The sequence below is a fragment of the Tamandua tetradactyla genome, chromosome 6, assembly GCF_023851605.1.
Source record: "Tamandua tetradactyla isolate mTamTet1 chromosome 6, mTamTet1.pri, whole genome shotgun sequence".
Classification (NCBI taxonomy): domain Eukaryota; kingdom Metazoa; phylum Chordata; class Mammalia; order Pilosa; family Myrmecophagidae; genus Tamandua; species Tamandua tetradactyla.
In genome coordinates, this window is record NC_135332.1 from 75,537,679 (window position 1) to 75,552,285 (window position 14,607).

Genomic DNA, 14,607 nt, shown 5'->3' on the forward strand with positions numbered 1-14,607 from the left:
AAGGCCTGAGATTACTGAAAGAAATCAACTCCCAAAGTAAATGAATCTAGATATTTACACTCGATGAACACAGCAGAAGATCCCTGAGCATATCACAATGCAGACAGATATAGCCCTGCCTAATGACCAAATTAAAACATTAGAGGAGTCACTGACATTGGAACAACCAATCAAAGATGTTCATACAACTCTACTTAATAAAGTAGGTGGGACAGCAAATGGCATAAACGAGTTCAGGAAGACAGTAGAAGAGCACAAAGAGGAATTGAAAGAATAAATAGAAAAATAGAAATTACAGAGATTAAAGACTCTGGTGACCAAATAGAAAACATACTAGAGGCACACAACACCAGATCTGAAGAGACAGAAGAAAGAGTAAGTGATATAAAGGACAGGATAAATGACTTCGAAGACTCAAAAGAGAAAATGGCAAAAATGATGGAAAAAACTGAATGAGAACTCAGGGAAATGAGCTGCATACGTGCAATTAGGGAGACACTATGACTGTCCTGAGTCCAGATCTTAGAGAGCAATGCGGCTACAATGGTCCCTGGGGACCTCTGTCCTCAGAACCCAGCTCCCCTTATAAGGGAGTCCAGGCTACTGCGAGGCAAGGCCGCCAGCTTCAAACTGCAGACATAAGCGGAGGAGGCCCTGCTGTCAGGGTGTCCGTGCAGCTGCTGGGGAGCAGACACAGCCTCATCCTGCCGAATCCCTGGCCACAGAATATGGGAGTGTGGCACAGGGGCCAAGCTTCATGTCCCAGCCACGGCACAGGCTACGGGTAGGTGGTACCAAGTATGCTGGTTTGCCCAGGACCATCTTGCTTTATGCATGTCTTCCCGTTTAACAACAGCAGACCCTTTCCCTCCTAAAGGGTCCAGTTTTGGTCGACAAGCTACGTGGTCACTAATAAGAACAGACCTCTGCCCCTAGGGGCCCTGCATTCCTGATCCAGCAGAAGGGTCCAGAACACCCATTTCATGCACTTGAGGTGGGCCCTGTGGGATCCATGCCAGGCTCCTTCCCTCTAGAAAGGAGGCCCCCACCTCAGGGGGCAGCCCCACTTACTAGCCTCGTACCTGTGCTCAGGGTCACCTCCCTGTGTCGACTAAAGACAATTTGGTGGTAGAGACCATCTTTCCACATGACACAGGTAAAAACTGTGCCCTCTAGGAAGACCGAAAAGTCACAAGACTTGCTGTCTCTCCCCACACCTGGAGGGACAGGTCTGCAGGAGGCGCGAGATCCCCGAGCTGCCTCCTCCTCGATCCCAGTGTGCTCGGTGGACAGGGAGCTGCTCAGCACAGAGGCTCCCGCTTAGTGGCATCCAGAACAGAGACCTGATATCAGAAACAGCTTGCTGACCAACACCATCCTCATGAAGGGAAGGCTCAGCACTGACAGCTTCCAGCTTCCAAGTGCCTCCGGACGGGTTTAGAGCAGGACCTGCTTGGACAGTCTGGACCTGGACGGCTTCAAGGTGGGTGGGCAGTGGCCCTCACTTCCTCAGTGTGGCAGAGAGGCTGGGTCCTGAGCTGACCCCTGCTAGGACTTCCCCTTCAAGAGGCTCCACATGGGTGGGTCAGCAAGGCCAGAAGTCTGATGGTGCAGCTTCCAATCTGGACAACATCCCAGGATTTAAACCTTTCCATGGCCCAGGACATGCTCTAACTGGCTTTGCCCTCCCAGCACCCTCCATGATCACAGGAGGGAGGGGACAGAGGAGAAGAGTGGGGAGAGTAGAAAGGGACAGTGGGCTACTCCAGGACAGAGTTGGACCTGCGATCAGAGTTGAGTCCTAACTCATGATATTCACGTACATGACATGCATAGAGTCTGTGAATGCATGTACATATACGTAGAGTCCACAAGTGCATGTACGTGATATGCAGAGTCCACACATACACATACACGAAATGAACAGAGTCCATGTATGCACATACATGATATACAAAGTCCATCTGTGCACAAGCATAAGAATAGAGTCCATGTGTGCACATGCATGGCATGCAGAGCCCATATATGCACACACGATATCCACATAATCACCACAGTGAGGGAGGGGGGTCAACAGACTCTGAAAGTCAGAGCCGCAGGCAGGAACCCACCCCTCCCAAAAATGCAGAGTCAGAGAATTAGAGTAGAGAAAGGTATGTGGACTGAGTCCTCCCACAGGCTGTACATCGCAGGGGAAAAGGAGAAACGTTTTGTGAAGAAACTAATGCAGCAACATGACTTCCTCGTTCCTCCTAGAAGGCGACTCCTCGCCCACACATAAGCTCTAAAAGAGGAAGGGCAGGCGCGCTGATGGGCAGTTCTCCTTTCTTTGGACAAGAAAGCAATGTCAATTTTTTCACAGAATTTAAAAGTCAACACAAGAAAAATCCAGAAGACTAGTTTCATAACAGCAATAACAATAATAAAAAGTTGCAAATCCAAACACAAAATAGTTTCTTGATATTACTTTGTACTTCTCTAGAGCTGTATTTTTTTTCAACTTTATTTAGGATAATTTCATACCATAAATTTCACCTGTTATAAGTCTACAATCCAATGATTTTTAGTTAATTGAAGGAATTGTGCAATATCACATCAGTCCAATCTTAGGACATTTCCTTCATCCCACAAAGTTCCTTCAGCCCATCCACAGTCACTGCCCATCCCAGCCCAGCAACCACAGATCTGCTTTTTGCCTCTGAATTTGCCTTTTCTGAACATTTCATATAAATGGAATCATACAGTATGTGTCTGCCTTATTTCTCTTTGCATAGCATTTTTGAGGATTGTCCACATGTAGCCTATATTCATTTACATTTCATTCCTTTCTTGCCACCCATTCTAGGGTGCTCACCCAGGCACCACTTGTGAGCCATCTGACTGCTTCTCGTTTTCGGCTATTATACACTACCATGAGCATTTCCATACGAGTCTTCAGGTAGACATGGCTTTTCATTTCTCTTGAGCGGATTTCTAGGAGTGAAATGCTGGGTTGCTGGTAAGTTTATGTTAAATGTTTTAAGGGACTTACAAACTGTTTTCTGAAGTGGTTGCACCAATTTATGTTCCCACCAGCAATGAATGAGGGTCTGCATTTCTCCACATCCTCCCAACACTTGGCGGTTTTTCTTTTTAGCATGAAGATTCCACTGGGTGTGCAGGGAGCACCTCCTTGAGGTCTATTTGCAGTTCCCTGATGACTGATGATGCTGAGGATCTTCTCCTGTGCTCAGCAGCTATTCGTAAGCCTTCTTTGGAGAAAAGTCTCAAGTCTGTTTCAATTCTTATTGACTTGGAAGGACAGATAGATGGGCAGATAGAGGGAGGGAGGAAGAGAGGCAGAGAAGAAGGAAGAAGGAAAAAAGGGAGAAGGGAGGAAGAGAGAGATGGAGGGTGTGAGGAGAGAAGGAGGAAGGAAGGAAAGCTATGATGAGGCAAATGTGATAAAACAGCGTTTTGAGGAATCTCAGTGAAGGGCACACAGGGATTCTCAACAAGTGCAGGTGTTCACGTTGTTTTCCAAATTATGTCAGGGTTATGTGAGCAAAAAGTGTGAGAACCACAAGTCCATGGTGGCCCAGGGAATCTCTGGAGCCCTGAGGGCAGGCTGGAGCTCTGCTCCTCAGCTACTTATACTGGAGGGCCCCATTCCAGACCTTTAACACGCCCTCCAGGGACTCTGTTCATTCCCTGCTTCATGCAACTATTCAGGACTCCAGTCAGAGAAAAGGGCAGTGACATATGCACCTTGGTTTTGGAAGTTTGCTTCTCTTCAAGGTGAACAGGCCTGTCAGACGTCCTTAAAAACCTACGTCTGTAGAGTAAGCCCACAGTGTCTCAACCTGTCCAGCTGGGCTGTCTCTGCCCTCAGTCTCATGTGTCTTTTAATGGGGGGAAATCAGTGCTACCCCAAAATGTAAATATCCCTGTGGAAATCTATTCTCAAAAGTCTCAAGGCTTTTCTGTGCTCTACAGGTGAGCGAGATTTGGCAGGTGTGAGGTGAGCAAGTGCCGGCAGGCGTCAGGTGAGCTAGAGCCAGCAGGTGTCACACACACACTCAGTAAACCACGGAGGTTTTCTGAGAGCCAACCTGGGCCCTGATGGAGCAGTCTTTTAGTTGGTGACTGCTCAGTCCTTGATTTTATAAAAACAAAAAAACAGGGAAGCCAGTGGTTGAGATCCCCAAGGACAGGAGTGGCAGAGCCTGTCCTGCCTGCTGTTCACCACTGATGGCACTTTACCTTCAGCAGACAATCCACAGAGGGTGCCACCGCTGTGATGCCACTTGTTGGAAAACCCAGGAGATGGGCTCAGTCGAAGAAGGGGGCCAGGTCTGGGAGCAGACTCCAAGCAGTGGTGCCCAGGCCTGCCCAGGGGGCAAGGAAAGCCGGTCAGAAGGAAGAGCAAGCCTGGCGGCCTAGCACGGGGCCCTAGAGGGGAGGGCAGTGGAGGTGGGGGTTATGATGTCCTGAAACTTGGCTGAGCCTCTGGAATCTTCTGAAAAGCAGCAGCCAGAACATCTTATTTCCATGGTGAGAGCTAAATGAGGCCCTACGGAGGGCACAGCCCCGAGCACAGCGGACCGTCGGCGAGGGGAAATCAGGGTTTCCATCCTGACCATGGGGATGAGGCCAAGTGGCCACTTCAGAAGCACTGCGTAAATGCCCATCATGCAGGCTGGCTCCAAGTCCGGGCCAAGATGACTCAGGTGCAATTGCAAGAGTGCCTGTCTCAGGGCTTCTCTTCATGCCTGGGGCCTGAAGAAACTACTGCTCTTCATGCTGGCTGTTCACCTCTCCCACAAGGCCTTTCAGGGAAGTGGCTGTCCCAAGAAAAAGGCGGCTGTCCATACACGGTGGCATGCAGAGCCCTGTTGGAGGCAGCAGAGTGCTAGAGTTTATGTCTCGTGGCCTTTCTCAGCTCTTCCAGAGCTGAGTCTCAGGCTGAGCCTAAGATTCAGATGGTACCAAGAAGTAAAAGCCCAGACTGCGACCGGAGCAGAAAGTCAGCCGGGAGAGGGGCACTGAGCGTCAGGTGCAGAAATCGGGAACCTCCCGCCACAGCTGGCACCCACATCCTGCACTTCTGGAAAGCATAATGCAAGCTGGGAGTCACCATACGTAGCTGATACCCCAAAGGGCCTCACATTAGAGCAGACGCTATTGGGTGAGAACAGCATGTGTGCATGTGTGCGTTTGTGTACCAGTCTGTGTGCAGAGGCCGGGGCAGGAGGGCAGCTGAGGTGCAGACCCGCGACGTCTAAGGAGGCCTGTAGGCCTAGGCAGGTTGCCTCACGGCTCGCCCACCTTGGCAAACCACCTAGGGGAGAGACCAGCCACATTTCAAGTCTGCACAAAAAGCCAGGGGTGCCTGGGCTTAAATCTAGGCTCTTCCTAGGATGAATTAACTTTTCTGAGCTTTAGTGTCTCTGAAAATGGTGCTGGTAGTATTAATCCTGCAGGAAGCTTGTGAGGATTGAAAAAGATAAAGTGCACAATCACCTAAGACAGTAGGTTTAGGCTCATTCTCTTCACCTCCTCGAGACTGACCTTTGTTCAGAGAAGGCTGGATCTGGAAGCAGCAAGATTGCTGGAGAACAAGCAGTACCTTCTCTTCTCATAATTTCTCCTTTAAGTTTCCTCACCCTCCAAAACAAGCGAGCCTGGTCCGATCTAATCTGAGTTCCAGCTTTTTACTCACCAGGAGTGTTTTTCCAGCAGGAGCCTAGAAGCCCTGGGGCCCTCAATGCACTTCACCACAGGCCAGAGGCCCCTGGCCAGCGTGGCCGAGCCCACCCTCCTGACCCACAGCAGGAGCTCAGCAGAGGCTGCAGTGTCACTGCCTCCAGGCTGTCCTCCAGCACACCCACTCCCTGCAGGGGCCCATAAGGGGCTCTGTGAGAAAGGAGGCAGAATCAGAGCACAGCTAGGAGGGCCCCAGGGTTAAGCCATTCAATCCCCGCAGCTAACAATTGGGCACATGGAAGGCTACAGAAGGACAGGAATGGAAACACAGAAATATAGGAAAAGAAGGTAGGAGCTTGCAAAGAGACCAAGGAAATGCATCCATTTCCTGCCCACTTCCCGCCCTGCAGTCCCACCCAGCGCTCCCCTTGGTCTACCAGCCTCGGGCAGCCCAAGACCAGTACACAGGAAGCATTCAAGGACACTCTGCAGAAGCTTCCACAAGAACAGAAAATGTGGCTGACATACGGCTAGTGATGAGATGCTCTACATTTACGATGCTGGCAGTATGGCAAGCCAGATTCCCTGATAGGACATCACATGGAGAACCATCAAAATAATTATTTTGAAAAACTGTCTTTTCTAAGCCATTGCTAGCTCACAAGCTATAAAGAATATGGAGAGGGCAAGAATTAATTAAACGCAAAAGCCCAGGAGGTAAGGGAGAACCCAAAGTGTCCTCTGCTCTGAATTTCTGCCGTTTCCGGAGATGGCAATGTCTGACGGGGATGAGGGGAAATCAATAAGGACAGAGCCCGCATGGGGGCCCAGAGGGGGCCACCTCGAAGGCTGAGGCAACAGGGTCCCTCTCCTGGTAGAGGGATCGGAAACAAATAAACCTGCCAGTCAAGGGGGCAACGAGCTCATCTGCTCTCTAACCTGGCCCGGCAATATTAACCAGATGAGTCAGCACGAGAAACCAATTAGATCTGAGAACTGGAAGGTCCAGGTCAAACTACCTGTATTTGCAAATGACAGGGTTTCACATGGGAAAACCTTAAAGAATCAATGGGAAATTATTATAAACAGTAGCAAAATTTAGTAAAGCAGCAGGATATAAGGATAACATACAGAAATAGGCTTCATATATATATATTCACATACACATAAGACATAATGGGGGATAATAAACAATTTATGAAACAAAAACATCTTAAACACATAAAGAATGGGCAAAAACTGCATGCACACAACTGATATAGAACTCCCCAAAACAAAAAGGAAGAATCCAACAGATGGAAACAACTCTCATGATCCTGGAAAAGACTCAGCATTATAAACTTGGGAACTTTCCAAGTGTTATTTTAATGTAGTCCCCAAAATTATTTTGCCATCAAGCTTTTTTTTAAATCTAGTTAAGTTGATAATCTGGAAAAATATGGACAAATAAAATGGCCAAAAAAGTCTACATGTAAAAAAAGCAAGGGGCTTCCCAGTGCCTGCCCATGCTAAAAAAAAAAAGGGAACAAAAGCTTGCAGGCCCAGCTAAGTATTAAAAAACATTAAAATGCCCCCATTATTAAAACAGCTCGATTTTAATAGTAAAGACAGAGTAATTGGGGCTATATTTAGCCTTCTGCCTTCAACAACTGGAAAACTGAGCAAAATCTATGAAACAGCTGTTTTTCAGACATTCAACTACAGGCAGCACAAAACTGTGATCCCTAAAAGAATAGAAACAAGCAACGTGGACTCGACACGGTGCAAGGAGGGGAAGAAAAGAGAAGCTCAGATAGTGCTGGGCAGAGGAGAGGACTTTGGGAGAGGCCAGAAAGGTGGTGCTGCACGGAGAACTCGGAAACTTATGGAGGGTCCCCACGGGTTTTGTGCTGATTTGCACATATGAAAGGAAATTACCAAGGGCAGGAAAGAACCATCAAGAAGGAGTGGGTAGAGCAATTCCTGACGTCCTCAAGTCTGAGACCTGTTCACGCTGCCACCAGAGAGCAGACGGAACCCTCACTGGAGTCACCTCAGAAGTGGGGCAAAAATGGCCTTGGAACATTGGAATCTGCCTAAAAAAGCTCAAAGCAAGCCTTGAAAAGATCCAACTTAATACAAGTTCTGTGCAAGAGAACAGATTTTCAATTTTTTTTAAAAAAGAGAACAACAAAATCCAGCACTCAAACAATGTAAAATTCACAAGATCCAACAGTCAAAGAAAAGTTACCAGCTTTCAAAGAAGGAGGAAAATGTGACGTATAATGAGGAGAAAAGTAAATCAATAGAAACAGATGCAGAAATGACGAAGATGATGGAAATCGCAGACAAGGATATTAAAAGAACTATGATAAATATATTCCATATGTTCAAACAGAGGAAAATGTGAGTGTGTTAATGAGAGAAATGGAAGATATAAAAAGTGGGACTTCTAGAGAAGAAAAATACAAAATCTGAATAAGAAGTAACTGAACTGTTTTTATGATAGATTTGACACTGCTGAGGAAAAGACCAGTGAACTTGAAGACACAGAGTAGAATAAATCCAAAACAAAGTACACAAAAAAAGAAAAAAAAAATACGGGGGCAAAGGGAGAAGAGTGCACCAGTAACCCGTGGGACAATATTAAGTGTCTAATGCAAGTAACTGGGGTACCAGGAAAAAGAATAGACTGGGAGACTAAAAAAAAATATTTAAAGAAATAACGGTAGAAAATTTTCTAAATTCGGTGAAGATTATAAAACCACAGATCCAGTGCCTCTTTAAAAAACCCATACCGATGCACATTACAGTCAAGTTGCTGAAAACCCAGATTAAAGAGAAAATGCTAAAAGCAGCCAGAGAAAAAAGCCATGTTAGAGAGAAATGAACGTGACACTGGATTCCCAGCAGAAGCCACGAAGATCGAAGACGGCAGAGACGTCTTCACAGAACAAAAACTGCGACCTAGGATTCTTTACCTCGCTGACAGGTTTTCCCCCCTAAGGCTCCCCAGCCCGAGGAAGGCAATGCCCCTGCCGCCCCGGCCCCCTCACCCTCTTCTGACCCCCGACCCCCACATCTGTTGGCTCCTCTGCCACTGCGTTTCCTCCTGCTGCCTGCCCCCCACACACCCCAAATATCAGGTGCCCTGAACTCCCCCCGGGGCCTGCCCCCACTTTGCAGGGCACCTTGCTCATACCCGGCCTGGGGCTCCACCCCCAGGCCCACAGCCCCACGCACTTGTCTGCAACCTGACTGTGGCGCCCACATACGCCTTTCATGGGTCCCTTACACTGTCCCCACACACCGCGTGCGGCTGGACAGTGGGGCCTGCGGGGCCAGGCAGCTGGCTTCAACCTGGGGCACATCCTTCCCGTCGGGATCTGGCTCCACTCAGTGGTCAGGTCGTGGGACAGACCCTCCAGTGCCCTGGGTACACACAGCTCAGCAGGACTCACCACGGTGACCAGGACAAAGGGCACAGGGACTCTGAGACAGGCACGCTTGGGCGGAGGCCTGACCTGACACTGGCCTGGGCCATGGGAGCGTCCCTGCTCCCCGTGGCCTGTGTCCTACCCCACGGCCCTGCGACCTGTGCCCCATAGCCATGGCCCTCGTGCCCAGCAGACCCCCTGTCCCCGTAGCCCCTGGCCCCCTGCCTCCCGTGGTCCCTGCCCTACCCCCACAGCCCCAGGCCCTGTGCCCCATAACCGTGGCCCTCTGTGCTCTGCAGACCCCGTCGCCAATGGCCACAGCCCCCTGCCCACTGTCCCCCACAGCCCCGACCTGCCCCCCACAACCAGTGCCTGGGAACACTGCTGACCACATCTACGAATTAATGAATGCCTCCTCTCATTTCTTCCATTTCAGTCTGCTTCAGGTGGTTGTTCCTAGATATCTCTCCAGAACCATCTCCCAAACATCTCCCAAACAGCAGTTCCACGTGAGCACTTCCCAGTTACCAACAAATCATACAGCTAGCCCATTTCACTAAGACATTTTCTTTCTCTCATTAAAGAGTAACATGTACTTGGAAGAATCTGAAGCTCTCAGAACCACAGAGGGGGGGTGATAGTGTTGTGCAGAGATACCCCACAGGGCACACACCTGTTCCCGCTGCCCCCAAGAGCAGGCACCTTCCAGGGAGTTGCACGTGTGTGTACACACACACTCTTGCAGCTACCCCCCAGGCATGCATTCACAACTGCGTACATGTACAGACATACATATGCACATATATTCACAGCCACATATAAACATACACATACACGTGGCCCCTACACATATGTGCACACACGTACACTCGTGCGCATGCATTCACAGCTGTGTGTACACACATATGCACATGCATGTGCACAATACACACACTCATAAGTAAACACGTCCACATATTCACACCTACACATGTATACACACACACCACAGCTATACATCCATGGAAAGTTCTAATCTGAACGTTACTGAACTCAGATCACATTTTTCCCCCAAATACCTTATGTATCGCTAGACAAGCACCCCGCTGTGAGAGCTGCCAGAAGCAACTTCATTAATGAACACAATTGTGTTTAACTTTTCAGTTCTGGAAATTAAAAAAAGTTGGAAACAATATATCTGAAAGAACCTTCTTCATCTCTAAAATGTCACACTTGTTCTAAAATTCTTTAGAAGTTTCCAGTATAGAATGCATTACAGATACTCTGATGGTTTTCTAGCTGTGTGTAAGTCACTCAAGTGAAAGCTGCGGTGTGTGGCATGAGGGCAACACGTCCCCAGTCCACCTAGTGGCTTCAACCTCGCAGGCTGGGACGGGACGGGACGTCCAGGGCTTCCAGGGTGGCAGGAAAGGTAAGAGCAAAGGGCACTGGATCAGGCGACAGACATGGCAGCCCTGTGCAATCCACACCTTGGAAAAATCGAGTTGTTCTAAGACCCTCTCACTCCCTTCTTCTCCGATTTCCACATGTAACATTATTACACCCACAGAGCAATGAAAGAAATTACTGGAAATCCCAATCTCTGCATTTTTCTGGACAGAGTAATCCACCCAGAGGACTTCTTTCCATCTCTTTTCTCTCCCCACCAAGGAACCTAAGGATGCAGTGATGCACCCAATCTCTCCTTCCACGGGCAGGGACAACCCGTGGGTCTCTCCTGGGGCCTGCTCAGCACATACTGGGTGTCTGGTGATCCCCGACTATGGCGTCTCGGAGGCCGACGGCAAAGCCACTGCCCAGTGCTGGACAACCCTCCCCGGTGGCTCCCTGCCACCCACACTGCTCTTACACTGCACATTGCCACTATTTGTCACAGCAGGTTTTCCAACTCGTTTCCAACATCTTTCCCAGTTCAAAAGGGGCAAGAAATTACACATCTGTGGTTGTAAGCATTCAAACAGCAACTTCTGGAATGTGTGGTGACTAACTGCTGGGGATGTACATATTTCCACATATTGTGGTTCTAAGGGTAGTGGCTCTTTAACTTTTTTGGCTCTCAATCCTTTTAAGAATGTAATTTTATGTGCTGGAGACCCAGGTTTGATTCCTGGAGCCTGCCCATTCAAAACAAAAACAAACAAACAAACAAAAAACACAAGGTAAAAAGAATCTAATTATAGCCACAGATCTTTCTCCTTTCCCTCATTAAAAAAATGCTCTCCATTTAAAAACCAGTACCCCATCACAGGGGCTCACCAACCAGGCCCACCCGTGGACCAGATACTCTTGGAAAGAGGCACCTCACGGGTCCCCATTTATAAATGGGATGAATACAGAGGGAAGGAGGGAAAAAGCCACAGAAGCAAGAAGCTGAAATCAAGGAAACCCAGATAAGCAGGGAGGGACCAGCCAACACCGCCACGCGCCTCGGCATGTGGCGGAGGAACTGGGGAGGCCAGCAGGCAGCCTTTGGGAAGGGAGTGCTGCCTGATGAGGCCTTGGTTTGGACATTTTTCTCAGCCTCAAAACTGAAAGGTTGTAAGCTGAAAACTTCCTATTAATAAGCCAAACCCACTTCACAGTCTCTGCTTTCAGCAGCTTCAGAACTAAATCACATCCACCTGCTCCTGAGACAGCACCTCGGTAGTACGCAGGTCTCCCCACTTGCTCGCAAATACCCTCAGACTTCCACTGCCAAGCACACGGGCATCACATTATCTCCCAGGCACCCTCCCCAACCCCCACATACCTATGCGCAGGAGGGCCGCCCCCCCCCCACTGTCCCCCAGCACCCACTGCCAGGACATGAGCACATCATCTCCCAGGCACCCTCCCCAACCCCCACACACCTATGCGCAAGAGGGCTGCCCCCCCCACCGCCGCCCCCCAGCACCCACTGCCAGGCACACGAGCACATCATCTCCCAGGCATCCTCCCCAACCCCCACACACCTATGCGCAGGAGGGCTGCCCTCCCCCACCGCCGTCCCCCAGCACCCACTGCCAGGCACACGAGCACATCATCTCCCAGGCATCCTCCCCAACCCCCACACACCTATGCGCAGGAGGGACGCCCCCCCACCGCCGCCCCCTGGCACCCGCTGCCCCTCAGCCCTGGTGCCAACCCCCACGGTATCTGCTGTCCTCTCCCCACCAGCACCCACTGCTCCCCTGGCACCTGCTGCCCCCTCAGCATCCGCTGCCCCCTCCCTGCCAGCACCTGCTGTCTCATCCCCGATGCCAGGGCTAAGCTTCCCTAAGGATGAGACATGCTACCTGCCAGCCCCTCTTGCTGGCCTACAGATTTCAGACTTGCCTAGTGAGCCCCCACACTGTGTAGGCCGATTCTCCACTGCAGATCTCTGAATGCTCCTCACACTGGCTGTGGCTGACTGTGGCCAGTGTCTCAGCTGCAGTAAAGGGCGCTGAGCCCCGAGGATGGGCCATTCCTTGAGGATCCCACCAGCCCCAGCTTGGGAGGGGCAGCAGTGCCCTCGCCTGGGGGTGTCTCCCTACCTTCCTGCAGGGCCACATGCCACTGCCCTTGAGAGCCCACAGGCAGCGGAGGCAGCCCGTGGGGTCATGTGGCAGTGGGCGGGGTCCACGGGTCCCCTCCTCACACCATTGGAAGCAATCGGCCCTGCAGCAGGGGACTGGCTCCAAAGGAGGGAGCTGAGGGGCCATTTTCCAAGTCTCTTCCAGGCGTGTTTCAAGAACATGTAGGCTGACAGCTTTTGTGGTTTCTAATAAATATCACACAATTCCAATTCAAGGAAAACAGTGTTCTGCATCAAAGTTAAAGCTTTTTAAAGCATCACCTACTGCGTAAAAAATAAGTCAAGAGAGGAATCTTAAAAATGAGTAAATGGATATGAATTTATATACATATTGGGTATTGGTCAACCAAATACCCTGAGTTAGCAAGAAGCCAATGTATCAGGGGCTGAGAGAAAGAAATATAAGATGCTTGTCTTTTTTAAGCAGAATGTGGCTAAATTCAGAGCTGATCTTGAATGAACAAAAATCCTTCAAACTTCATGAGAAGTTTTATCTCTAGGAAGTACATTCCAGGAAGCCTTTCTTTTGAGTAACTCTCGGCTGTGCCCCATGCCGCATCCCTGTTGCAGAGCGTGTGCAGCCCAGCATTTCCTTCAGAGACAGGCACACGGCGGGGGTAGTGGGTGGTGGTGGGGAGTGGATGGCGGGTGGTGGCGGTGGGTGGCTTAGGGGTGCCAGTGTACTCACACTCTGGGGGTGCTGAAGGGCTGCCTCGAGCTGCAGCCTCACCCTCTGTGGAGCCATCACGTCGTCCTGGAGGAGACAGCACATGTTAGACTCTCAGGCAGCTTCTTACCAGGGGCCTGGCTCTGGATTCCCTTCTACTCTTGAAAGAGGAGACTATTCACAGAGCCCTGTCCAGAGCTGCTGTCCTCCCCGAAAGAAGACTGCAGCCGCGTAAGCCCAGGACAAGACTCCACGTAAGATGCAAACCCAATGGCCTCCACGTCGGCTGCAGCAGGTGAGGCCCCCCGCTGAAGACCCTCCGGCTGGAGACGAGAATAAAGCAGGATAAGGCAGAAATGTTAATGGATATTCATAACACAGATTAGTACAATATCTTCCAAAGAACAAAATTGGGGGAAAACAGAAACAACAAAGAACACTCAATTCCAAAGGAGTTAATTAGCAAGGGAGGAGAGAAGGCAAGTAATAAAGGAAAAGAGAGATAGAAACACAGGACAGGCAAGATAAACAGAAAGCACAAAACATGAAAGCAGATACATCATTAATTATACTCAAGGTAAAAGACTAAATGTCCCAGTAAAAGCAAAAGTTTAGTTGCCAGGGTGGCTAAGGACCTAGAAGGTAGAAAATAAAAACATGGAAAAGATAAATTATGCAAATGTCAACCAGAAGAAATTTGGAGAAGTTATAGTAGTTTATTCTAAAATAAACATTTGAGGCCAAAAAAAAAAAAGTGGATTGGGAAGATAACTATTTAGTAAGTTAAAGTCACAAGGAACATAGAATAGTTTTACATTTGTAGACACCAAAACATCATATTTAAAATAAAGGCAAAACTGATCAGATTAAAAGAACAGATAAATAACCATCACAGAACCTTTTTTTTTATTGTATAGTATAACATATATACAAAGCAAAGAAATAAAAAAGCAATAGTTTTCAAAGCTCTCTTCAAAAAGTGGTTACAGGACAGATCCCAGGGTTTGCATGGGCTACCATATGATCGTCTCATATTTCTTCTTCTAGCTGCTCCAGAATATAGGAGGCTAGAAGGCTTAAATACTTTTTTATCATTACAATCAACTTTTTCTCCTTCTTTTTTTTGTGAAAAATAACATATATACAAAGAAGCTTTAAATTTCAAAGCACAGCACCACAATTAGTTGTAGAACACATTTCAGAGTTTGACATGGGTTACGATTCCACTATTTTAGGTTTTTACTTTCAGCTCTCTAAAATATTGGAGAATAAAAGAGATAATT

The 14,607-nt window shown here is 48.8% G+C and overlaps 1 protein-coding gene across 1 annotated transcript in view; it reads right to left on the reverse strand.

Annotated features, from left to right (window-relative positions):
• Window positions 1–14,607, reverse strand: part of QTGAL (queuosine-tRNA galactosyltransferase) — a 253,960-nt gene that overhangs the window by 161,285 nt on the left and 78,068 nt on the right. Inside the window, exon 5 of the mRNA XM_077166314.1 lies at window positions 13,346–13,411. Coding sequence (XP_077022429.1) covers window positions 13,346–13,411 — 66 coding nt within the window. The remainder of the gene's footprint in view (window positions 1–13,345; window positions 13,412–14,607) is intronic.